The sequence below is a fragment of the Onychostoma macrolepis genome, chromosome 09 (genome assembly GCF_012432095.1).
Source record: "Onychostoma macrolepis isolate SWU-2019 chromosome 09, ASM1243209v1, whole genome shotgun sequence".
Taxonomy (NCBI): domain Eukaryota; kingdom Metazoa; phylum Chordata; class Actinopteri; order Cypriniformes; family Cyprinidae; genus Onychostoma; species Onychostoma macrolepis.
Genome location: NC_081163.1, coordinates 5337277 through 5362755, shown reverse-complemented (window position 1 = coordinate 5362755; position 25479 = coordinate 5337277). Strand labels below are relative to the sequence as shown.

The following is a 25479-nucleotide window of genomic DNA, read 5'->3' as shown; positions in this document are numbered from 1 at the left end:
AGGTTTGTATCTTGCTGTGTAGCATCTGTAATTCTGTGTCAAAGTCTCCTGAGGACAGTAGATTGTCAGAGCATCACCCCAGCTTTCTGGAAGTTGTTGGTGATTTTACAGACACATCTTTTAGGGGTCATTTTCACAGCTTTTATGATTTGTCTGTCATCAAATACTGTTGTTTTCTCAGCCGATCAGGTCGTTGTTGGTTGCTGGTGGTTTCCAAACTCTTGATTTCTCCATGCCCTTTGTTTTTGCTATAGCTATAATAGACTTCCTCTTTTCTTTTAGCATCCAAATTGCTTGTTTCAATGTAGAATTTCTATAATTCTGTTTAATCATGATAATGAAATGATTAATGATTATGGCTTTGTTATAATGGATGCCCCAGCTGAAAGCCACAGAACAATGGATAGCTGTGAGCAAGGAAAGAGATGATAGGAAATCACTGCGGTCAGTGCACTTTGTTTAAACATATCAAGGTCACGAGTCACAAATATGGCAATGCACCTGCTAAATAAGCGAAAGGAACTCATCCATGCACATGTGCAGCTCAGTCAGGAACCATATGGGCTTCACACCAGTGTTCAATGGAAGGGGTGGAACGCCGCTTTTCCTGTTCAAGGGGAAAACACCCTGGACCAGCTCCCCACGACCAAACCCAGGACTGAGTCACCCAGTGTACTTGGCTAGCAGGGGACACAGATTTTGGAAGAGGACCCATCATTGTTCTGTCCACACTTAGTTCCTCTATTTGTCCTCAATTGAGACCTTTACATCTTTAAAAGCTCCGTAGGGTCAGCACAGTGAGAACTAGAAGTGGTTTGAGGTGGAAAAACATGCTCCCGAGCAGCCAAATCCAGGAAGCCATTGGCTCCTATCACAACTCCAGCCCGTCTGACCAATTCAGGAGCAAAACTGCACTCCTCGAGTGGCTAAAAAAATAAACACAGTAAGGTTATAAGTCTCTTGCTAGCAGCCGGTCAGTCCTCCAGCTGAAACCAAGAAACATTGAGCTGAGGAAATGAGGTGAAGCGTCGTAAAAGACAATGCTGTGTTTTCAGAGTCTCACGCCAGGACTAACAATGTGTTATGATCTTAAAAGGTTTTTTAAAAAAGTGGGAAAGAAAAAGAATACTTAGCTGTTTAAGAAAAAGGTGATTTATTGTGGTCAGAGTTAGTTCATTTTCTCACATTGACTCCCTAGGAGCTGGACTGAACATTACTCATGCTGTTCCCTTCCAGCACAGTTCTTAACCCAAAACCCAAGTCAAAAACATTGTCTGCATAAAAGTAGACAAATACTTAGCCATTGCATCTTAACACTACTGTTGTGCTAACAACCTCAATACTCAAGGGGGGGTTGTCAAACGCCAAAGTACCATCAAAAGTTGCAAGAAAAAGGATATACAACAAAGTAAATTTGAGGGTGCACTTACTTTTTCCAGGATGAATACTCTGTCTTTGTTTAGTCAGATTGTATGTGTCAATAATTGTGACTTAGATTAAGATCAGACCACATTTTATGAGTAATCAGTGGTAATACATTTAATCCCAAAGGGTTCACAAACTTTTGCTTGCAAGTGTCAACTGCTCACCACGATTCCCTTCAAAATGCCACTCCACAATAAAAGTAGCTGATCTGAAAGATACAACTGTTTCAAAAGGTTCCAAAATGTTTTTTTGTTTTTTTTACAATTATGGCATGGAAGAACATTTTTGGGTTTTCCAAAAGAGCCTTTCAGTGAACAGTTCTTAAAAGAACCACTTTTCTCAGAGTGAAGAACATTTTCATGATCTAAAGAACCTTTTTCCACTATAAAGAATGTTTTGTTGAATGGAAAGATTCCATGGATGTTCAAGGTTCTACATGGAACCATAGATGGCAATAAAGAACCTTTATTTTTTAAAATGGCCAACTGCCTGTACACACGTTACTAACATGAAGCCATGATTTAGCTATGTGTGTTCAAAGACATTCAGAGTAAGTAGGAGGGAAAGAAATTTCAGATTCTATATATAGTATTCAAAGGATCTGGAAAGACCAGCTGGAACACAAACAACGGCATCAGAGCATAGACATTCTATAGCCATCATATATTACCAAATACGGATGTATAGTTCAATAGACCAAAATGACAAATGGCTTTATCTCCTGGTCAGTACAAAGGCAATCTAGGGTATCTGCAGCTGCAGCTCCATAGGTTGAGTAGGAAGTTTTTCTTACACATAGTGATCATATTTCTCATTGCCAACGTAAACAAGCATTTCAGGGGCCCAAGTCAAAACTGATGTGTATATTTTTCAGATGAATGCTTTCTCAACGTGTTACACGTTTCTAAAAAAGTTTTTCAATTTGAATCTTTTAAGTGAAAAAAAAAATCATTCTCGTTCACTTCCATGCGATGGCAAGTCTCTCTCATTTGAATCACATGACTGCTTTTCTACCTTCAAAGACTGACTACATTCGATCGGGCTGTGAAGGAACACTTCATTAGTTGGACTTAATTAACAAATATGCCCCTTCACGAGTCCATTTGTATGAGTCTGAACAAGAAGCTTGCAAGGCAACTAAACTAATAATTGAATAAATCTTGTTGGTGAAGTAATTCAAAAGATAAGAATAAAGTTTAGAGAATCAATCAATGAATCTTATTAGTGAACTTATTCAAAAGATTCAACTCACTGAAATGCAAAAACCTACAGAAAAGGTAACTAAAATGAATAAATGAATACATCTTTTTGGTTAATTGATTCAAAATATTTGAGTCACTGAACAAATCTTATTAATGAACTGATCTAAAAGACTCAACTGTGAACTAGATCAAAAGTACAGAAAGGGTAACTAAATTAATAAACAAACCTTCTGATGAACTGATTTAAGATTTGAGACACTGAATAAAGCTCAGTGATTGATTCAGTGCCTCACTGAGATGAATCAAAAGCCCCACCACGAGTCATTATTTTTGCAATTCCCATTAGTGACACCAATTGTACACAGGAATGAAACATTTCACCGTTAAGAAACGTGTCAGACTACACAATAAAGCCACATCTGACATCTTTGACAAGATGTTTTCTCACACCTTTTAATTCACACTGATTTGCTCTGGCATTTCCAGTAATTGCCCTCTTCAGCATGCTGACTCTCCCCGCAGTGAACTGGCACCATACACACGTGCTCGCCGCCAGCATCTCACATTAGCTCTCTACAGCTCATGGCTGGCCTTTGAGTCTAATGATTCATTTACTCTCCCACTTAACCTCACTTGCCTATATTTACAATCACCCAGAGACTGTAACTTCATTTTCCAGCCTTTGGAATTCAAATCAAGTCCAGTCTCGCGGACGTGCCTAAACTCGTCCAAGCCCGTGTGCAATGAACCCGCTGTGAACTGCTGCAGTCATTTCCGACCCCTTGTGAAACCAGGCTAAGCTGTCGACAGAAATGAGCAATCGTAATGAGAGAAGAAGAGACGTTGGAGAAGGTGAATTTGTTGTGATTGGAGCTGTCTGACATACACAACCTTCTGTTATCTAAGACACATTTATGATGCGAGTCATTCTCCAGGCTGAAATTTGTCCCAGCTCTTTTAGCTGCCAAAAGACCCATTCTTAAAAAGTATTTTTATCTACTTTTCCAGTAAAAATATCTAAAAATCCTTTAAAGAGATACACTCACATGAGAGGCAACACAGAATAAGACTGGATTTTGAGTGTATGAGTGTATTTTGTCTTACTGCAACTGTCAGATACTGTATTGTAAGTTAAAATCAAGTGTAAAAAACTATGAAAATAAGTCCTAATATTCTAAGCAATGTAGTTTCTCAAGTAAATTTATCTTGACTGATGGCATTTCAGATGTTTTACTGGAAAACAAGACAAAAAAAATAAAACTCAACAAAATATCAATGTTTCTGGTCAATATTTAGTCATCATATGTATTTTAGGTGGAGAATTATTTAGCCTGTGTCTGTTAGCAATGTCATATTTGTGTTCATGTGCCATTTGTCTTGTTTCTTCCAACATTTCTCAGAGCAGAGCCAGTTATCCGCCAAGTCTGGACAGTGCAAATGGTCTGAGCATTTGTTTTTTGTGGCAGAGTTTAGACAACAGCCACATCTTATCTAAATATGGACGTGGAGATTTATGGAATAGCATGTCGGTGTGGAAAATGTCCATCTGACAAGGGCTTGAATTATATAAATTGCTTGGATTTGTATTAAGATGTCAACATGAAATTAAAATTGACCCTATACATTTTTATAATGCACAATCCTAGACTTATTGTGACAATTTGCTGTACTTTATTTTTTTTTAAATTCAATACATGTAAAATCTTTAATCATAAAAATAACGTTCTTTTTACTATTACTCAGGGGTACTATTACTCATTTTGAGCTAAAGTGGTGAATACAATAAAATAAAATAGCACATTGGGGGGCTTAATTGGAATAAAATAAAGTAAAAACATTTAAAATTTTAAAAAAGTAAAAACTTTTTGTTTATTGTTTCAGAATAGAGGTTTCTTTACTTTGCAGGGTTCTTTTTGCAGTTCATACAGCTTTTCACATTGGACTTTTAAGTAATTTCTGTAATAAAAACGGGAGGAATCCATAGGCCACCTCTACATCACTCATTGTCATTTTCATCTTTTATCTAATGACAGGAAACGAATTGCATCCATTCTTGGATGATTTGGTCGGAAATTCCTCAGTGATTCTGGCGAGGGAAGTTGTTACACGTTTCTAAACAGATCTGGAGCATTTTTTTAGCCTTAATCGCAGTTTAATCAAGGGAGCTTCAGGGTGTCATAGCTGTCCTCCCAAATCAGACGCAATCTATCAAACAAAAAGCTCCGTCCTGCTGATCTCAAAGAGACAAGACATCCTGTCGTTTCTACAAACCACACAGCAAAATGCTCAAGTGTTTCTGAACGCCAGTGTACACTGATCTGCAAAGCAAACTCAGAGCTCCAAAAAAACACGCACCCCATCGCACCTCTGGAATTTCCTGTGGGTGCAAAACAGTGCCACAGCAGTAGGTAGGCCTAGCTGCCCGACACAAACACACACACACACACACACACACACACACATTACCAATATACACAATAATAGCTGCCATATGGAGCTCAGAGATGATGGAGAGGAGTAATCAGTGGCTCTGTTCCAAAAATCTAGTGAGCTGCCTACATAGGCTACATTTTAAGGAACCTCTTAAACATAATCGTTCCAAAAGTGTGTTTTTTTTGTTTTTTTTTCAGTGATGCCATAGAAGAACCATTTTAGGTTCTCTAAAGAACCTTTCAGTGAACAGTTCTTGAAAGAATGCTTTTTTTTCTTAATGTGCAGAATCTTTTTTTTACTCTCAAACCACCCTTCAAAACAGGACTATCATACAGGAAAGGTTGAGGAGCTTAATTTTGGGCAGGGTATTCTAGAACAAGAAATGAGTTGGCCAAGCCAAACATGTCCTGGGACAGCATGCAGTTGTTGTTTTTTAGATTCCAGAGTACGCCAATACCCTTCTTCTACCAGAAGGGCTTGTCCACTATCAAGGAAAAAAATGTCCTCTGTGATAAGATTTGTTTGGTTTCCAGACAGAAATGTGATTGTGGATTTGACGAAAGGAGCCTAACCTGTACAAGCAGACACAACCATTTAGGGAAGTTCTGAAGGCTCACAACCTTGATCTCAGTCTCTCACAACACGATTTCAGTGTTACAGACATTCATTTTTATGCAAAACCTGTTAAAAAGAAACTTTTTCGAGTGTCTAATATAACAAATCAAGCATGCTTTGTTTCTTACCTTAACCTCACACTTCCTGTGGCAGACTAACCGGCAAACTGCAAAGAGACAAAGAAAAAAAAGAAAACAAGCCATTATTTTTACAAATACTTTATAAATTAAATTGTGCATTGTAGAAACTTATAGAAACTTGCGTATGGGTGTAATTAGGACTCAAGTAAATTGTGGGCTTTCTTCTGCAAAACAAAACAAAATAAAATACTTCAAAAAGTATTATAAATATATTTTATTCTACTTTTTTTTGTTACCATTACCGAGAGGCCCAACAAGGATGTAAGTATGAAAGACATTGTGGGATTGGGCAGAAAACAAAACAAAACAAAAACAAAGCAAAGCAAAGCAAAGGAAAGCAAAGCAAAAAACAAAAAACAAAAAACAAAAAAACAAAAAACAAAAATATTTACTTCAGGAGAGTTGTTTTCCTCTAACACGTCTCATCTTTTTGCACTGCAAAACTTGTTTACTCTGTTCTCTCTGTCAAATAACATTTTCCATTAAAAACTTGACATTACGCAGCACCCTTCACATCAGACTCACACATCCCGCCTTTCTGTTCACCATAGTGGTTGAGCTCAGGCAGAGCCGCAACAACCATAGACATTGAGGAGGACATGTTCCCCACAAGATCATTCAGATTAGTGGTTGATCATTATGGGTTTCCAATGAACATCGTCTGTGATTCATGTGAAATGGAGGAAAAGCCTTCAGGTGTTTATGACTGATGTAAAGCTGCTCGACACAACAAACATTGCCAAAACCAGTTTTTCTCTCTGTTTATATTATCATTTCTGGACAGAGTCATAGACCACCAGTGAAGAAAACTGGATGAGACTTCTACTGAGCTATTCTTCAGCAAATATTTACAATAAACACTGTAGTACATTCACAACTGTTGTATTGTGGTATTATATTGTCAGATCTTATGATAATTCACTGTTATGTAAACTTTAGCTTGCTAAATTCACACTCCATGACAATTTATCAGACAAAATAGTTACAAAAGCTCTATTATTATGGGATTTGTTTTTTCCTCAGAAGGTTAGAAAAATGTTGTTTTGCAGATTTACATAATTTCAGTCTAGTCCAAACTAGTGGGTTTGTATTACCCAATTTTGATAAATTACAGAACAAATTATCTACCATCTTCATTATTTGGATCTTGATGGTTTGAGAACTAGCTGCTGGCATATAACCTGAATTTAAAATAAATAAATAATTAAAAAGCATAAATAAAATGTATTTATATAAATATAATTTAAGTAAAATAAGTGTAAAATTATAAAATGAATGAATGAAATGAAATGCATGGAAAACTACCCTCATCCAGACAATTTCCATTTCCATTTTGTCAATATATTCCAAAACAATGTCTTATTCAATGAAATCAAATCTGTACTCAATTAATTATTTGTTACTCAAATGTCATTTAGAAAACTGATCCAGTTGAAATAGTCTTACAGATTCTCAGAGTATCTGTGGGGCCCAGAGAACATAAAGAACCTCCTATCCGAGCCCATTCCAATCCACCTCATACAGGTACAGCACACTTCAGTAAACAGCGGCCCAAACGCTCCTGCTCTCCTTACACAGAGCCCACTCTGTTCCCCATGTCTGACCTGCCATTCCACACAGAGGGGCGGAGCCTCAACAACAGAGGGTCTACACAGAACCAGGGTTTTTTAGTCACTAAGGTGATGAAATGTCTCCAAAGCCACACCTAATATCTCTCAAACTCCTCTAATGGCAGACAGAGACAACTACAACTTTTTTTGTAGTCTGTGTGTCTCTTTTTGTAAAACATAGTGAGCTGCCTTGTTACATACTGCCTACATAGGGAACATTTCAGTTGTCTGATTTTTCCTCACACAGTGCAAAACAACAACAAAAACTTTTCTTAGTCTGTAATTTATGTAATTAAGGGTGCTTTCACACTAGCACTTTTGGTGCACACCCGGGTTCGATTGACGTCACGGTTTGGTTCGTTTGGATGATGTGAACGCTGTCTTCCGAACTCGGCTGCGCACCCGCAAACCGTACCCGAGTTCGCTTAAAAAGGGTGGTCTGGGGTTCGGTTCATGTGAACTCCGGTACGGTTCGCTGCTGATGTGAACGCAATCGTACCAAATGGAGGAAGTGAACTGCTATTAATGACGTATTATTTGATAAAAATGTGTGTTTGTGTGCGTGTTTCACTCACTTTCCTGACGAGCTGCAAGCAGAGAGCTGTATATATCATTTCTGTTCACCTACATTCGTAAGACAGACGTAAGTGCCATTATGTACTGAAGCTTTGGAAACAACACCAATGGTTCAAAAACATAAATATATAAAAATAAAGAGAGCAACTATGCATTTTGCTGCCTTGTCCTGCGCCATCGTTACTAAGCAACGGGGTATACAGCTGCTGGCTTGATGACGCAAACGTACTGCCGTTCGGACCCAAATAAAAATAATATGAACACAGTCCAGCAGGGGCAGGGGGAGGGGGGAGAAATCAAACTCGGGTTTGGACCAGGCAATCAAACCAAGTTTGAAAGCACCCTTAGTCTTGTTTTTTATGGAAACTTGTTTCCGCCACAGGACTATTTTTCTTATAATTTTTAGTTAACGTCTCACAATTCTGACTTTATATCTTGCACTTCTAAATCAGAGAAAATCAGAATTGTGAGATAGACTTGCAATTACAAAAAAAGTTAGAATTGTGAGATTAAAAGTCGCAATTACTTTTTTTTTATTCCATGGAGGAAACAAAGACACAGAATTCAGAACTCAGAATTGTGAGAGAAGAGTCAGTTTCTCTCACAATTCTGTGTTTTCTGTGAAAAATGTCTGAATTGTAAGACATAAACTCAGACTTGCAAGAAAAAAAAAAGAGAAGCAGTAAATTGTTAGACATTTATTTTTAACATATCTTGTAAAAATAATGTTTATTTTAATTTTTTAATCTTTCTTTTTATCTAAATATAGTGAGGTTTAAAGGGTTTATTTATGATGTTAAAACAGAATTAAAATCCTTCAAATATTAAATTCTTAACTGCTAAACAATTAAAATCATCATTATTGATGCATACTCATATACTGAATCAATACTGTCTTACGCAATTTTGCAGCTTTTTCTTGTTCTAAAGATGTTCAGATATTCTGCAGAACAAGACAACAAGAAACATCGATTAAGAACATGTTTTTGCAGTTCATAAGTGAACGATTTAGGATATTCTAGAAACAATTTTTTTTAAATCAATATTGTTGTTTTATTTCACATTATTAATATTTGAGCAGCAAAACCGTATAAGACATCAAACAGTACAATCTTGCTGCCTAGCTAGTATGTTTTAGAAGCTAGGCGGTCAGGGAACGTGCCTATATGGCTTTAAAATGCTCCTTATGTAGGAAGCTCACTATGTTTTAGAACACAGCCCATCTTCCTCCTCAGCCCTCTATTAGCCTCTTTTGAAATTCAGGTCACAGCATAAAAACACCGGACTGGAGGCTCCTACTACTCACAAATTCCCTCAATCTCAGATGATTTCTTTAAGAGAGTGAATCTAAAGTGCTTTGGGAAAATCCAGAATTTCAAAGAGTTTAAAAATATGTGCTTATTCTGGAGCAGACTGTACCTTATGTAATATTGCCTTTTTCCTGTCTTGGTTCACATTTTTCTGTGCATACGTTATATGTTTATTTTCTTAACTCATTGGTTTAGTCTTTGAGAAAAGTAGTGAACGTCTCAATAGGATAAAACTGACCATGGGAGTCTTTCAGGAGTCATAGAAAAAAAATAATAAAATGAAAAAAAATAATAATAATTGTATTTTGGCTTCAGGTCCACATAGTTATTGGTTTTTCATTTCAGGATATTTTCATTAGCATGTGATCCTCCTGTTTGGGAGTGTGTCGAATGTGAGACAGTTTAAAGAACTGATGAGTGTTTCATTCTGGTGTGGCTTAGTGGTTGGAAATCTGGACTAGTTATGCAAAAAGGTTGCAGGTTATGCATTTGGGAAACGCTTTTATCCAAAGTGACTCGCAAGGTGTGCATTCATCACATTGTCAGGTTGTGTGTTCCCTGGGAATCAAACCCACGACCTTGGCATTGCTAGCGCCATGCTCTAATAGTTACAGAGCTACAGGAACATCTATCCCAGAAAACGGTGATTCATGAGCTGCCATCATTGAGAGCAAAGCATTTAACCCCAAATTGCTTCAGAGGACTGTACCTGTAAAACAAAGTAAAAAAGCAAAAAGAGGCAGTGCTTTACAGTGATTCTGCATGTTTAAAGGGGTCAAATGATGTTGTTAAAAAGAACATTATTTGGTGTAATGCAATGTGTTTATGCGGTTTAAGGTTAAAAAAAAAAAACATTTTCCACATACTGTACATTATTGTTGCTCCTCATGCCGATTTTTACAAAGCTCATTGTTCTGAGAAGCGAGGTGTGCTCTGATTTGCCAGTTATCCAGTGCATTGTGATTGGCCGAATACCTCAAGCGTGAGACGGAAATGTTACACCCCTTCCCATGTTGTGATGCCATGTCCTGGCGCGACAACATAAAAACAATAAAACCCATTATAAACGAGGCATTTGTTGCATCCAGTGGGGACATAATTATGGATTATAATGACTTATACTGGCTTTTTACGCATCACGTTGCATCGCGCCGCATAAACATTACCATGTCTGCATTTGTGATCGGAGAAACGACAAACAAGCGCTACTCTACACCACTCAAAATTTCAGTGGCAAATTCTTTAAATATGAAAACATACTTACAGGCTGTGAATCAGAAGCACCAGACTGTCCTTGCAAATTTGGAATTGCCCCACTTTATAGAAACAATCTTTGAGCACAGCTGGCAGGCTACTCCCAGGTTCAGGAAATAGTCCTTCGTAAAATGCGCTTCACACACTCTAATATTTGGGTTGAACTATTCTGAAACAGTGTTGTAAACATAACTTAACCACTGATTTCTAGTTGTGTCCTCTTTTGGAAGACCAAACAAAGTAGTTTTGCTTTCACAACGAAACACTGCGTCTCCACGACATGGCGCCTGCGGCAGCAACAATACTACAGCGAGAATAATAGGTCCGCCTTCTTTCATTGCGCATACATTTGGGCGGTGTTTTGCAAATCTCCACACACAGTGACGTAGACATGTGGGGGCGTGTTTAAATGAGCCGTTTTAGGAGGGCGTGGCAGAATCTTAACTTTTATAAAGAATATCTCTTTGGTTTTGAGACTTTAGTCTTTGCAACTTCAGGGATCTTATCTATGCACAAACAGCTTGTAACAAGAAAAAGGAAAACTTGAAATCGCATCATATGACCCCTTTAAGAGGTGTTCATCTGTAATGCACAGCCTCGAGTGGCTTGATGATATGATAGGTCACCAATGGTGAATAAGCAAAATGCATTTATAAATAAATAAATTAGCATAAAAACCTAAACATAAATTTGAGAGAAATGCGCACTGAGATGCTCTAATGCATTCAGATATCTTTAGCTGCATCATAACCATGTTTTGAAGGCTCAGTCTCATCTTCTAACTGACTATCTGATGCATACTGCACACAAAAATGACAAGAGCCACCAGAAATCACTAGCTCCAATCTGAGTGGCAGCTGATACATATCTTATGTGAGTCAGAAAGTCCAGCAGTCCACCTAGAGAAGGACAATTCATGTTTATCAAGGAACCAAGTTGATGAAATGAGCAGCAGTGAAGAAAAACAAATGACTGGATTTGACAACATTTACCACATTAGTTGTATTAATTCTTCAAAATGTGGTTAAGAAGATAAGAGTTTTATTTGAGATACTTAGTAGCCAGTAAACTACATAATGTGAAAAAAAAAAAAAAGGTACGGGATTTTCTTTTAAACAATTTTCACTCAGAAATTGCAAGTAAATTCCACAAATAATAAAAAAAAACGTCAAGTATAACAATAAGCTAAAAGTGAAATTTTGAAGTAGAAAGACTAGAATAGTATTTTCTTGTACATATTCCAATAATCTTTTACAATAAAAAAAAAAATGACAGTGTATACAAGCAGTAATATTTATACTATTGAGAATATATAATACTTTTAACCAAAACACTGTTAAAAAAAAAAAATTGAAACTGTAAATAAAACAAAATATTATTAGAGCAAGTTTTTCTACTTCAAAATTCTGCTTTCATTTTCCATTTTTGTGATTATCTGATTACACAGATACAGATTTTATGTCGCTTTATGATTGAAAACTGTTTCAAAGTCATTTTTTAGTTTCTTCACAGGTGTGCGATTGTTTTAATACACTTTTCTACATCTATTATTGCCAGTCATGTTTCTTTTCACAACAGACGCACAAACGTGCCCCATGTGGGCTTCCCAGCACGTTTCTGCGCACACGAGCCCTGAATAAAAGATCAGGACTACCATATTGGGTGTGAAAGTGCATTGTGGGGACCGTACGTGGGTTTGCCTTGTTAGGAAGTCAGGTCTTCGTGTATAAACACAGAGAGGCAGGAGAGAGAGAGGTGGAGGGTGTGTGAAAGAGATGTAGAGAGAGAAAGAGGATTAGGAGGGGGCTGCTTAATATCTGACACAAGGACTTAAGAATGTTCAGAAAGAGAGAGAGGAGGAGGAGGAGCGGGGCTGGCATTTCCCATGCTGGCCTTTTGTAATGAGCAGCGGTCCCAGAGGGCTGGGCCGTGCCGGGTTACACAGAGAGTACAATCACAGAGCCGGACCACGAGTTTCCTCACACACAAACACACTGGACGGCACTCGAGCAAACACACACACGGACCACTTCAACATGCTACGGTCATTCTCTCAAACCGAATGGGTCCCTTGAGTGCTGCAGTGCCACATGAGGGTTTAGCATTTTGGCACACTCAGCACTTACAATGGAACAAATGTCAAACGCTAGCAATTTTGCTATACTGTGGGAGATAACTGCTTTAAGTTATGCACACTTGAGAGAGACAACAACACAGTTTTGAGAATATTGTGAAAATTTCTGTTTTTTTCAAAAACCAATGGGGTCAAATGTTGTTTTAGGTCTCAATGTTCTTCAAAATATCTTTTGATTTTTGCAGATTTTCGATTTATGGTTAAATGACTTAAGCTATCTCTTTAAGATGGATGGACGGACGGACGGATGGATGTTTTAAAAAGACATTCACCAAAAAAAAAAAAAAAGTTAAATGTTTCAAATAATAATAAAACAGAAATAATCATCTGACGTAATTCACTGAACCATCCAACAACACGCTGTACCACAAGGATATATATATATATATATATATATATATATATATATATATATATATATATATATATATATATATATATATATATATATTAAACCACCTGTTCATTGATTTTCCAACAAAACTGACAAAACTTTTGATCCATAACAGCCAACGTAAGCACCAAGTACACTGTACTCCCTTTCACCATTCTACAGTTAAACCACAAGGCATCCCACAGTAAACTGACAACTGGATACACAAACACTTGTGTAAATATTGAACTGTGTGCTGTTTTCTGCACTGAACACACTATTTTGGGAACCTCTGGCATTATGATTGATAACTGTGTTCACTGTGCGCTTTCATTTCTGTGACGTATCAACCTGACATGTGAGGAGCACGATCCATTTCACAGATAAATGTCCTATTTTAAGCACACAGACACACATTTAATTATCTATCTAAATGAGGACACATCACAGACTTTTTATGTTTTCATATCTTAATAAATAAATAACTGCCAAATTTACCTAATATTCCAGAGACAATTTCAAAAGACAACACAGACACACTCAATACCAAGTACGTGAAAAGCCTCTGTGTGTGAAAGTGAGGAAAACTCATGAATTACGCAATCCATCCATTTTATTTTGCACTCTGTGTGACCCCGTTCTGTCCATTCAGAACACTCTCTATCTACTTCTAAGTGTGATTTCAGGTGTTAACTAAGAAACAAACCCCCCGTGCAGCTATTAAGCTTTAATATCCTGTATGGACTATTTCCCACAATTCCCTCTGATGCTCATCTGGTGTGGATTCCGAGCTTTTCTCCAAGTCCAACTCCACTGCAGTACTGAATCAACATGCTTTCTTTGAGCCGTGCTCATGCGCCTGGGAACGCAGGATAAATCACTGCTACATTTGTTGAAACAGCTGCTGAATTCAACACACATTACGGTGGATCACAGCGCTTAGGTAATAGTATAAGAAATTAACAGCATACAGTGGTCACTTCAAAATGTGTGATTTTTTTTCAGAAATCAGAGTGTGTTGTGGTGGGTGGGCTCTTTTTTTGCAATCTAAAAGCCGTGAACATGACACAAACTGGATCTCTGCTCAATTTAAAGGCTCAATGTATATTCTTGCACTGTCTCCTAGTGGCAAAAACAAATACTGCATGAGTTTATCTGCAAACAGATGCAGCTTGTGGACAAAAGATACTGCAGCAAAATATATTTGTTGCACAATATAGTATAATGGCTAGTCCGTGTCAAATCAAGTAAGGTTGCCCATCAAATTAGTCCCTGATAATTAGCAAAATAATGCAACAATTGTAATATATATTTTGTATTTATAATTATAATACTTATAATAATAATAATAATAATATTATAATACATAATATTTTTTAACAGTCTGATTTGACACGTTGAATATTTTAATAAAAAAAATTCTGCATTGTTTTTCCTAAGGCAAGAAAGAGCTAGAAGAAGTGTTCATAGAATAGCTTTTTTAGAAGATCAGATAATTTTTCTAATCAAAGTTGTGCGCTATTTAACTCACATGCACTATTCATTAAGAACAGAAATTAAGCTTACCAAATATTTTTAAAAATTAAATAAAAAAATACTAGAAAATAAAGCCAGAAAATACTAATCATTTAACGGGCTTGTGCAACAAAACTATACATTTCCCATCATTCTCAGTGGAATAACAAATAAAAAATTGTTTTACACAGATAAAACAACACACCTACTGCTCATTAATTGTTCTTTAATTTGTTATATTAGTGCTAAAAAAATAAATAAATAAAAACAAAAATAAAAAAAACTTCTTGTCTATACTAAATTATTACAGACAAAAAAATATATATATATATTCTGAGCAAAATTGCCTGAATGTCCAACATATCAATTACGTATAACTTCCATCAAAGTCAATAAGTAACATAACGAAGGTATGCGTGAACTCAGGAAGATTAAATATATATAACCGACCAGAAGATGTCAGCGTCTCACTGGTGTGTTTAACCTCAAAAGCTATTTGGGGTGCTGGACCCTCCAATTCAACATAATGGCTCAAACTGAAAAACTGCCTACTCAGACTGTTTTCAGAGCTAGTAAGTCATCGAAACCTAATCAGATGCTTAAACAACATCCTGTCTATTAGGATGCATCCTTATGTCTGCCGCCATTGCAGGTTATCAGACGTTATGGTGCCTTAGAATGTCTGCAACCAGATTCAATAAAAGACGCCTTATGCTGAAAACTGTGTTAATTCTGGTTGGTGATGGAGCTTTAATTTCACACCAGATTTCTGAAGAAAAGGCTTTAACGAAAATGTGGAGGTTTCTCATAAATACATTTTCAGCTGTAAAAGATTTAAATAAGCACAAACAGGAGGAAGTCCTGCGTGTGTGTTTACTGCCATACTAAATGGAAGGTCATGCTGAGAAGGGGAGTTTTAACTGATTAAAGTAATGATGTTAGACTCAGCACAGAGCTTGTCTATCAGCGGGGAAAAAATTAACGGCCGTCTTCATCAATCTTCTTATCTCATTACACTAATGCAGCTCCTGGAGAGGAGTGGCAACTTCAGGAAGCCCTAATGAGCTGTAGTGAGCAGTTATGTAATGTGTGTGTGCCTGAATCACAATGGCAATGATGGATGGATGAGAAAAAAATAAACCATCGGTGCATGATGGACCTGCTGTGGGAAATTTTTAAAGGTGAAGTGTGACATTTCTGAGGCGTCAAATGGAATTGCAATCTATTCATTTAAAACTGGCCCAGCCGTCACAACAATTGGACAATGATGTGAGTTCTGATTCTCAAATCTGATTGGTCGAGCAGTGCTGACTAACAGTCTAACGAAACTGGGACGTTTGTATCACTTAACTTATTTGCCAGTCCATGCAAGGTATTTTTTTTTTTTTTTTTGTGAATGTCTACTATTATTTTTGTTTAATTATTTTGAAGAATAGACAAGTTAAAAATACATCAAACAATCTTCCGCTGAAGTAAGACAAAACACATATTCTAGGATTGATAATAAGTCTTAATACCTTAAGCAGCATTGAGTAAATAAGGATAAGCAAAAGAAACTAAATAATATAAGATATTAGGTTTGTATGCTTAAAATGTAAAAAGAAGAAAATGTCTGCCAAAGGAGTAAGAAAAATAAACTTAATTGTAAAGGAAAACTAATTTTATTTTTCTTACACCATTGGTAAATATTTTCTTGTTTTAAGAAAAACTTACTTAATACATTCTTGATTTAAGAATGTTCACATGTGTGTATATGAATACAAGACAATATACTGATTAAGAAACTAACTTTTCGTAGTAAAGTGTTCTTGTGAGTCACTGAATCATTCACTGAAGCGATTCATTTAAAAATAGATTCATTTAGGAACAAAACGCCACTACTGCGTGTTACTCAGAGACATGCAACAGTTGACACTGCTTTAAATTTATTTGGAACTATTTTCATTGGCAGAGCAAAAATATGCAAAGAAACTGACAACACTGTGTCTAAAATATAAGTTGCTCACTATTAACTTCTTGTTTGTTTATTGAAAACAGTTCCATAAACTAGCCAATACTGTAATCATGCTGTTGCTCTGAATATATTAGGACTGAATAGCTGGACTGACGCAATGATTATTTTGCATTCTTAATTCAGTAATAAAGTTTTTACTTTTGGAATTCAGATTTGGAAATAATGAGCCAAAAAATGCATCTGCAATTACTCTGATAATTTGTTAAACTGCCAATGGAAGGTCAAGTCGACAATGCATTGTGGGATACAGTGCCGTGCACTTTATTGTATATTGCACATTTCAACGAATGTCATCTGAACAGAAAATTCTAGTAGTTTGCAAAGAATAATACTTCATACTGCAGAAACAGTGAGAGTATTACCTTAGTATGCTATTCCAAACTTAACCAACTAAACACAAGGCACAGAAATTGCACATTTCACCTTTAAAGGACGTGTGCTCACTTATTTTTGACTCCATTGTGTAAACTGGCTTGGACTCTGTTGGATCGTGTGCGTGTCCGCTTGCATGTGTTTGCCATGTGTGCGCACACACACACACAAATCCAGCGCACCATCAGTCTCTTCAAAAGCAGCCTGCACCCCTGAGGGTGATCAGGGGAGATTTTGCATTTCTTTCTGAAAAAGGAAAACAGTCTCGATGTCCAGAGGCAGAGATGGAATGCTAATGAAACCGCAGAAAATGCTATTTTTACGTACACGTTTCCCCTTGACATCGTTTCATATCTCTGGGTCACCTCAGTGCTGTGCCTGAGGTGTTTTTGCTGGCGAGAACACACGCCAGATCTATTGATGGCATTGAAAAGAAAACAAGAAACAACAGTGAGTCATGACAGAGTCAGGCGGGCTGCTTTCACTCTTGCAAGGAAACGCGTCCAAAACTGTGATCGGCTGGAATGAAAATAATCAGATGAGATCATGTTACAGGGCAGGGGGCTCGAAAGGGGGGATGTACGGAGCGTCCTGTCCGTGTACTGAATGCAAGCTGCCCTTCTCTGTCCAGAGAGGTGCTGCTTGCAAAAAAACTCGTAAATCCTTTTCTAATGGAGGATTGCTCAACTTTGTCAGACGCTGGCTATTTTCATCCTAAATTTGCTATCACTGATGTCTTATGGTTTTGGTTGCAAACTGATTGACTGGTATAGTAGATAAATTGTTAACAGTGTTTATTTGAAGTGCTGTCTCTGATCACAGACCACACATTCAAAGACTTTAAAAACAATGTCTGCAATTAATTCAAACACTAAAAACGACAGCAACCCATATTAGCTTTGCAGCTGAGTTCAGTCTGACCTGCTGTCCTCATGTCAACTGCTTGACTGTGATCAGGCCTGCGGACTGCATGCTTTATTTACCATTAGATGGGACGCAGCTGTCTGCGGTAAAACTGCGCTCATTTATGAGCACTATGGCAGGATGCTCATCTTCCCAAAGCTTTTAAGTGCAGGCACGGTTCCTTTCAAACAAAATTTACTCAAACAGAGACAATTCATATATCAGCTCAGATCATTTGTAATTTCCTCCATCTACTAAAAGAGCATGACAAGCCAATATGACCAGATTAACAGCTCATAACACTCAGTCAGGGTGACAGCGGATAAACACTTATTATTAAAGTAGTATCACTGTCTTAGGGATGTTCATACTGACAGTAAAAATATAGCCTTAGCCTACATATACTGCACATACTGATGATACACAAATGAGGTTCAAAAAGTTTAGCAGAAAATCAAAACCGAAAATAAAGTTTATAATAATAAAAGTTAATCAGTCAGGTAATAAATCAACACTCAGATAAAAATGCAATTGCATTTACACGTTTAAATTGCACATAAAGTAGTTTTATATAAACTTTTAAATGTTTTTCTACTCCAATTCGTTGAAATATAAACATTTAAATAGTGGCGGTAATAAACGTTCTCATAACAGATTTATTCAAACATTCATCAAGACAACTTGAGTAAAATTATGTAATATACTGCATACATTTAGCAAAATGCTCTTTATCTAGCTTATTAGCGAGCTATGAACATCGAATGGCTTTCCTGAGGTAAATGTAACGTTACGTGACATTGTTTGCAAGCGGTTTTATTGACGTCTTTTCGCGTTTGAAACATTCATTGAGCGATTAAATGAGACATGAAACATTTCAATAAGTTGTAGGGTTTCTGTCAACGTACCTTCTGATGTTCATTAATGTTTAGTTAGATTATAGTTTCACGCGCCCTGCGCGCGCTTTCGCTTGAGGCGACAGCACCGATCTAAAGAGCGCCAAAACGATATTAATTTAATTCCGCTATAAAGCTGACAGAATTTGAAATCATATCATATAAAATGTAACAACGCATAAAGATTATTGAGATTATTGGCTAGAAACCCTGCTACAAATAACGTTTAGTGAAGTTTTGTTCTTTCACTTGACGCCCATTCAAAGCATCCCATTTGCCAATCCAGCCACAAAGGGTCCCATAAACCTCTGTCCTGTACTTTCCATCTCAAAGCCCTCAGCTATCAGGGGTCACTAAGAGGACTCGGTCCTTTGTGTTGTGATGGACACGCACTGGAGAAAGCAGCAGGTTAACAGCTCAAACAATCAGCTAATAGTCTTAACTGTCTTGAACTCAATAATGACTCAATACCACTCAGATGGGACACACTCCCTGGAGACACGTGACAATGACAGATATATCATTCTGAATGGAAATCATTACCCAAGATGATCAGCACAATTAAAGACTCAAGTGCTAATGGCTTTGAAAAGTGTAACACCAACTTCAGATGTGAACACAGAAATACATCAAACAAGGCTGATATAGACATCACTCAAGGCTAATAAATTCCCATGACAACTTGCTTGTCTAAAGTATGGATTTTTTTCTTTTCTTTTTTTTTTTATAGCCAACCATAAAAATCTATAGTTGGCATGAGACTAATGTGATAGAATCACTTACTGTCCTTGTTTGATCAGGACTGTTGCTAAAATTTACAAGGCTCAAAAATGGGTGTTTTAAGAAACAGCTGCAGATGGGACTGTAAAGTTAATGAAAGAAAAAAAGAGTCAACTGCCACATCCAATAAACACAAAAATCAGCAAATAACATACAGAGACAGCGTACCAGACAATTCAATCATTCTAATACGGAAAAACTTCACTTAATACAGTAAAAGAAGAGCTGGAAAATAAACAGCACATATTTTAACATACATTATTAAAAAATGAATATTTACAAAATATATTCAATTAAAATACTACTGATAAAAACTAGCCACTAAAGACAACTACGATGCTACACAAAATATAACATTTACCTAATCTGTCATAGATTGACTACAGCAAAATAGTGATTCTCTCAACTGAAAGCACCTGGAGATTGCTCAATTTTTGCCTGAAAGTTGTTGCTTAAAGTCTCTTTTTATTTTAAATTTAAACTTTAATGTGTATTGAACCTGAAACATGCCATGTCATGTGCAGGACATGTTGTTGCTGTCGGTGAGCATCAGAGGTATCTTATCCTGCCAGAGCTTTTGCAGTTATTGGCACTGACAAAAGTTTAACTGCAAATCTCTTCTTGATACCCGAGTTTCTGCTGGCACTGCTCAGTTTTATGTAACAGATGATAATAAAGCGGTGCACTGGAGAAATGGCGATCTGGTTTGGATGAATACTGCCTTCATACTGTATTTGTAAGCTTGAATGCTTTTTAGCATGACCTTTGACCCACTATGAGCATACATTTACATTCCATAAAAATAAAATAAAAAACTAGTGATTCATGCAATTAATTAAAATAATGATATGATTATTCAGAATATTTCAAGATCAAGATCAATAACCCTTACATCCACATTTGAACAGAATATCTTATATTTTCCTGACAATTTTTTTGTTTGTTTTTTTAATTCTAAAGCAAGGCTTTGGTTGTAGAAATCATCATTATTGTACTATACTAACATACGAATCATCACTATATCACATCATTATTTTGCTTATGGTGTCATTCATTTAAACATTATGCAATATACACTAAACATCTGTGTTTCTGAACATGATCGAATTTGAAAAGAATCCATCGTTTTGGGCTAATATTCACCCATTTAAATGTACTTAATACACATTGTATGATGCAGTTTGATTACTTTAAAGGGATACTCCACCCAAAAATGAAAATTATGTCATAATTAACTCATTAAAATAATTAAACCCTCATGTCATTCCAAATGTGCATTACTTTCTTTCTTCCATGCAAAAAGAAAGATATTTTGAAGTATGTTGGTAACCAAACCAACAGATCAGGTGAATATCTGTCCCAACCATCCTGTCGTAATGGGAACCATCAAGCGGTGATGTAATTTCCAGCAGCCATTGCAGGCGTTCAGCAGTACAAGCCCTGTCTGTAACACCACACATTCTCTCTCAGTGGCCTAATCGGGTTAATGATTATATTTCATTAGCGGGACAGACTGACTGGTCAGTGGGAGCAGCTGCCACCCCTCACAAACATCGCAACCTTTATCCATTAGCTCTCATCAGATGCTGGGACGGGCAGATGTCCCAAGTGGAAGACACCCCCCAGGCGGTCCACCCTTCCCCGGACTGACCTCTGCAGATGAGCCCCTCATTGTTTACAGTCTGCTTGCACACGCCGCAGTGCTTCCCCTTCTTGAACGTCTTCAGCCGGAAGGTGTGGGAGTGGACAGCTTCAAACTCTTCAGGCTGCAGTGGAAAAGAAACAAGGGATGTTATAGAGACATGACAAGGACTCTTACTGCATACAACTACAGCAGGACGATACAAAAAAAAAAGAAAAAGAATATTTTCTTGACCAATCAAAGGAACCATCATATCAAACAAACAGCCAATGAAGTCTAATGCAAGAATTAAAATACAGTAAAAATTTAAAATAATCAATGCATGTTTCCACACTACATAAACACAAGAGAGAATAATATTTAATATTTTGCAGCAATATAACTGAGCAATATGCAGCAATATAAACAATAATAAAACATTGTAATATATGAAAAATATGTTCTGTAAACGCATTTAAGTCATGACAAAACAAAACACTGAATCAAAGTTTTGAATCAACGAACCAAAATGGACAGTTTGAACCAATTCATCAAGCATAAAAAGCACAAAAAAATAAAATGTCTATTTTATAAATTAATGGCCATAAAAGCACAATAAATAAATGATCGATGATTTTTACTGCTTGATTTAATTCTCTTACACTCACTAAGGCTTTACTACTGTGATATATATTGAAAAGTAATTTATTTCTGTGATGGCAAATTTTCAGCATCATTACTCGTCTTCAGTGTCACATGATCCTTCAGAAATCATTCTAATATGCTGATTTGTTACCCACCGACATGTCTAGCAATAGTTGTGTTATCTCTCACAGTGCCTAATATATTCAAGTATTTTACATGTATATTTCTATTCTTCTAAGTGTGCACATGTACAAAAGAAGCAGCTTATCTAAAGACAAACAAAATATCGAGATCGACTTGTTCTTTTTTGTCTAAAGTGAAAATGCAACCCAGAGCATTCTCAATGAAACACAGAGCCTTATTTGGGAATGGTGCAGCTGCGTTTAGGTATGACTGAGGCACCCTGCGCTTCACCCTCAGTAGGAGCTGAGAGGGGAGAGCGGGGCCATCCAAAAACAAGAGAGACATGGACAGGATTTGGGCCGCTGCAGGTGTGTTATGTAAGCTGGAACCGCACATTTGGATCTGACAGGCTCAGATGGGCTGTGCTCCCCTCAACAGACCCCCTGTTTCAGGCCTCCATGTTTTCGATTTCCATAATGATGTCTGACGTTTCTTTTTCCTGCCTGGATTTAATGTTCAAGCAAGAGATAAGAGCAAGAGGGTTGTAAAGAACTCAAATTAATTTGTTGATAACGTGCATGATGATGATTGGTAACGGATGTCTATGATGATTTAACTTGTGACTTCACTTCAAGGGGATTTACTTATGTACGTAGTGCATTTAGATCGACTGTGAAACCAACCTAAAATGCCCTAAAAACAATGTTGTACAACAAGTCAGCAAGACTTTACATGACTGGAGGAAAAAAAAAAAAAAAACTGAAAAATAGCAGTACAGTCCAGGGTACTTATACTTACCTGAAACTAAAACTACACACACACACAGACAAATAAAAATGAAATATGTTTTAGCTGAAATAAATTAAAAACATCTTAATTTCGGCTAGTTGCCAAAGCATTTCTGATTTTTTATTTAATAATCTAAAATAAACTGAAAAACTGATTTAATAATCTAAAATAAACTGAAAAATGAAATATTATAGAAATATATATTTTTTTTAATTAAAAATGAAAATACAACATAATTCCTAAACCTTGAACAAAAATTAAAATGAAAAACAGAAAATATTTTTTTAAACTAAAAATATGAATAAAAACTTCAATATTAATAAAATAAAAACTATAACAGTATCTGATGATACTAAAATAACACTGCTACACTCAAAGGATAACATAAAATGCATAAATGTTTGTGAAGGAAAATACTGGATTGTACAGGATAAATCATTACAGAAAATAATTAACGGGTGCAATATCTAAAATAATTAGATTAAAATTAAATGTAGTTAAAATGTATTAAATTTTATTAAAATAATTTGTTTTAAAAAATAAGTTTTCTATGAAACTTAATGGTGTGCAACTGAATTTCCCTGCAGTTTCAGCAGATTTGAGCACCATGTAGGTGGGTCTTCCCTACGTCTGCCAGTCTAGCTTGGCAGGGATCTGATATGCCACGTGTCTCATATATTGAGATGCTGACGGAGCAGCACAGTTCAGCTGGCACACGTGCTGGCCAGTGTTTTCTGACATTTGGACAACAAACTCCCAAGTGTCTTCATTCTGTAACGTTTGTCAGACTGAGCAACAGTAACTAAGGGGGCGGAGCCTTGCAGACATCAATTGCTGCATGAGGAAATTCCATGTAGTAGATCAGAACTATTGTATATGAAGGAAATGACTGTACAAGACAGACCGCCTCGATGCACTAATATAAGTCGACATCTGGATTTATAGACTCCGACTAGTTCAGGAAATCCTAGTCTAATTCTCAAAGGTTTGATGCCACATTAAACAAGACATCTACTGAATCTGTACCAACTCTATAAACATTATAATGCCAGATAAGCTCAATTCTGTAACATTTTTATCGTCTTTATGATCCTCAATGGAAAGCAACGCGGTAGTCATGCTTGAGGGTTAATTTCTTGCAGTCTTCTCCCAAGAGATGCTCTGGACAAGCCGAACAAAGATGGTTTATCTGAAGAATGAAACTCCATGGGACGGTGTGACATTGACGGCTATGTGCCAACAATGACACAGTCTCATTTCTATTCCTCCGTCAGGACGCGCCTCGGCACCAACTTAATGTGATTAGACTAATCTAATTAGCCAAAAACAATCAATGCACCGGGCAGGAGCCCCAGTCTGAGATCCGTGAGTCTTTAACAGATACTGGATGATACACAATCTACACATACAGATACTATACAGACTGCAGTCTGTCAACTGCTTGTATGTACAGCTCAATTTTAAATTAAAACAACTATTAAAGACAATGTTCATCCAATGTTCACCATTTACTCACCATCCTGTTGTTTCAAATCTGCATGTTGTTTCTATGATTTTGTGGAAAACCAAATGAGAATTTTTGAAAATTTTTCACTTTCAAGAACCAAAAATCAGCATAACAGCGCCAAAGAAGTAATCCATGTGATTTGTTTGTTATATGCCAAAACATCTGCAGCCATACAGTACTGAAATGTCAATACTACAGACTGACACCGATGCTGGAAGAGAAACAAAACATAATGAAAAAGAAACTGTATCTTAAGCTACGAGGTGGGGGAAAAAAAATGAACCATGTTAGCAAATAGCTGCGTAGGAGAGGAACTATTTCTCCATCCACTCCTCTGAACACTGGATTCAAAAAGAAAGAGAGTCGTCCAGTAGTGAAATATTTATCTGCCATTTATCTAAAAATAAATAAATAAAGACATATTGTTGTTGCAGTTTTTGTAAATAATAATGTTTATTATTTTATTTATTTATTAACAATTACTTATTAATAATAATAATAATAATAATAATACTACATTATGTTCTATAATTGATAATAAATTAAACACTAATAATATTACTACTACTAATACTAATAATAATAATAATAATACTACTACTAATAATAATAATAGATAGATAGTCCATATCAGCTACTGTACGTTAATAATGACTTTTTAAATGTTAAATAACTTGCCATAAATGTTTAAAAAAATAAAAACACTTTCCACTAAATGGTAGTGATAATTGACAGCCATTTTCAATTTTAGTCTTAGTCCCGTGTTAAATGTCCTTGTTAGTTTTTATCATATTTAGTCAACCTTATCCTATTTAGTTTTAGTCAAGTTTTAGTCAACTAAAAGTCTCAACATTTTAGTCTAGTTTTAGTCAAAGAAAACTTGACATTTTAACAATAAGATTATTATTAATTAACCGTAGACCTAGAGCAGTATTAATTTTGGCAGCCATTTGTAATTTAGTCTTAGTCAAATGTACTTTGAGTACTTTGAGAAAGCAACTTTTAAAGGCGCTATATAAAATAAATGTATTATTATTATTATTTTAGTTATCATATTTAGTCAACCTTGTCCTGTTTTTGTTTAGTCAAGGATTAGGCAACGAAATGCATGAGCATTTTAGTCAGATTTTAGTCAGTCAATGAAGTCATGATGTATAATGGTTAAACTGATAAAAAAAAAAAAAAAAATTGCTCAAAATTATATTTGTAATAATTGTTGTCATTTGAGAAATTTATTTTTGCATT

The 25479-nt window shown here is 36.2% G+C and overlaps 1 protein-coding gene across 10 annotated transcripts in view; it reads right to left on the bottom strand.

Annotated features, from left to right (window-relative positions):
* Positions 1–25479, bottom strand: part of tns1b (tensin 1b) — a 255077-nt gene that overhangs the window by 136437 nt on the left and 93161 nt on the right. For 7 of the 10 annotated variants that reach the window (XM_058786285.1, XM_058786288.1, XM_058786289.1 and 4 more), the window contains exons 2-3: positions 21201–21315; positions 5804–5841 (exon numbers count right to left, since the gene is read on the bottom strand). In XM_058786285.1, coding sequence (XP_058642268.1) covers positions 5804–5841; positions 21201–21315 — 153 coding nt within the window. The remainder of the gene's footprint in view (positions 1–5803; positions 5842–21200; positions 21316–25479) is intronic. The other 3 variants (XM_058786293.1, XM_058786295.1, XM_058786294.1) reach the window with 1 other exon arrangement.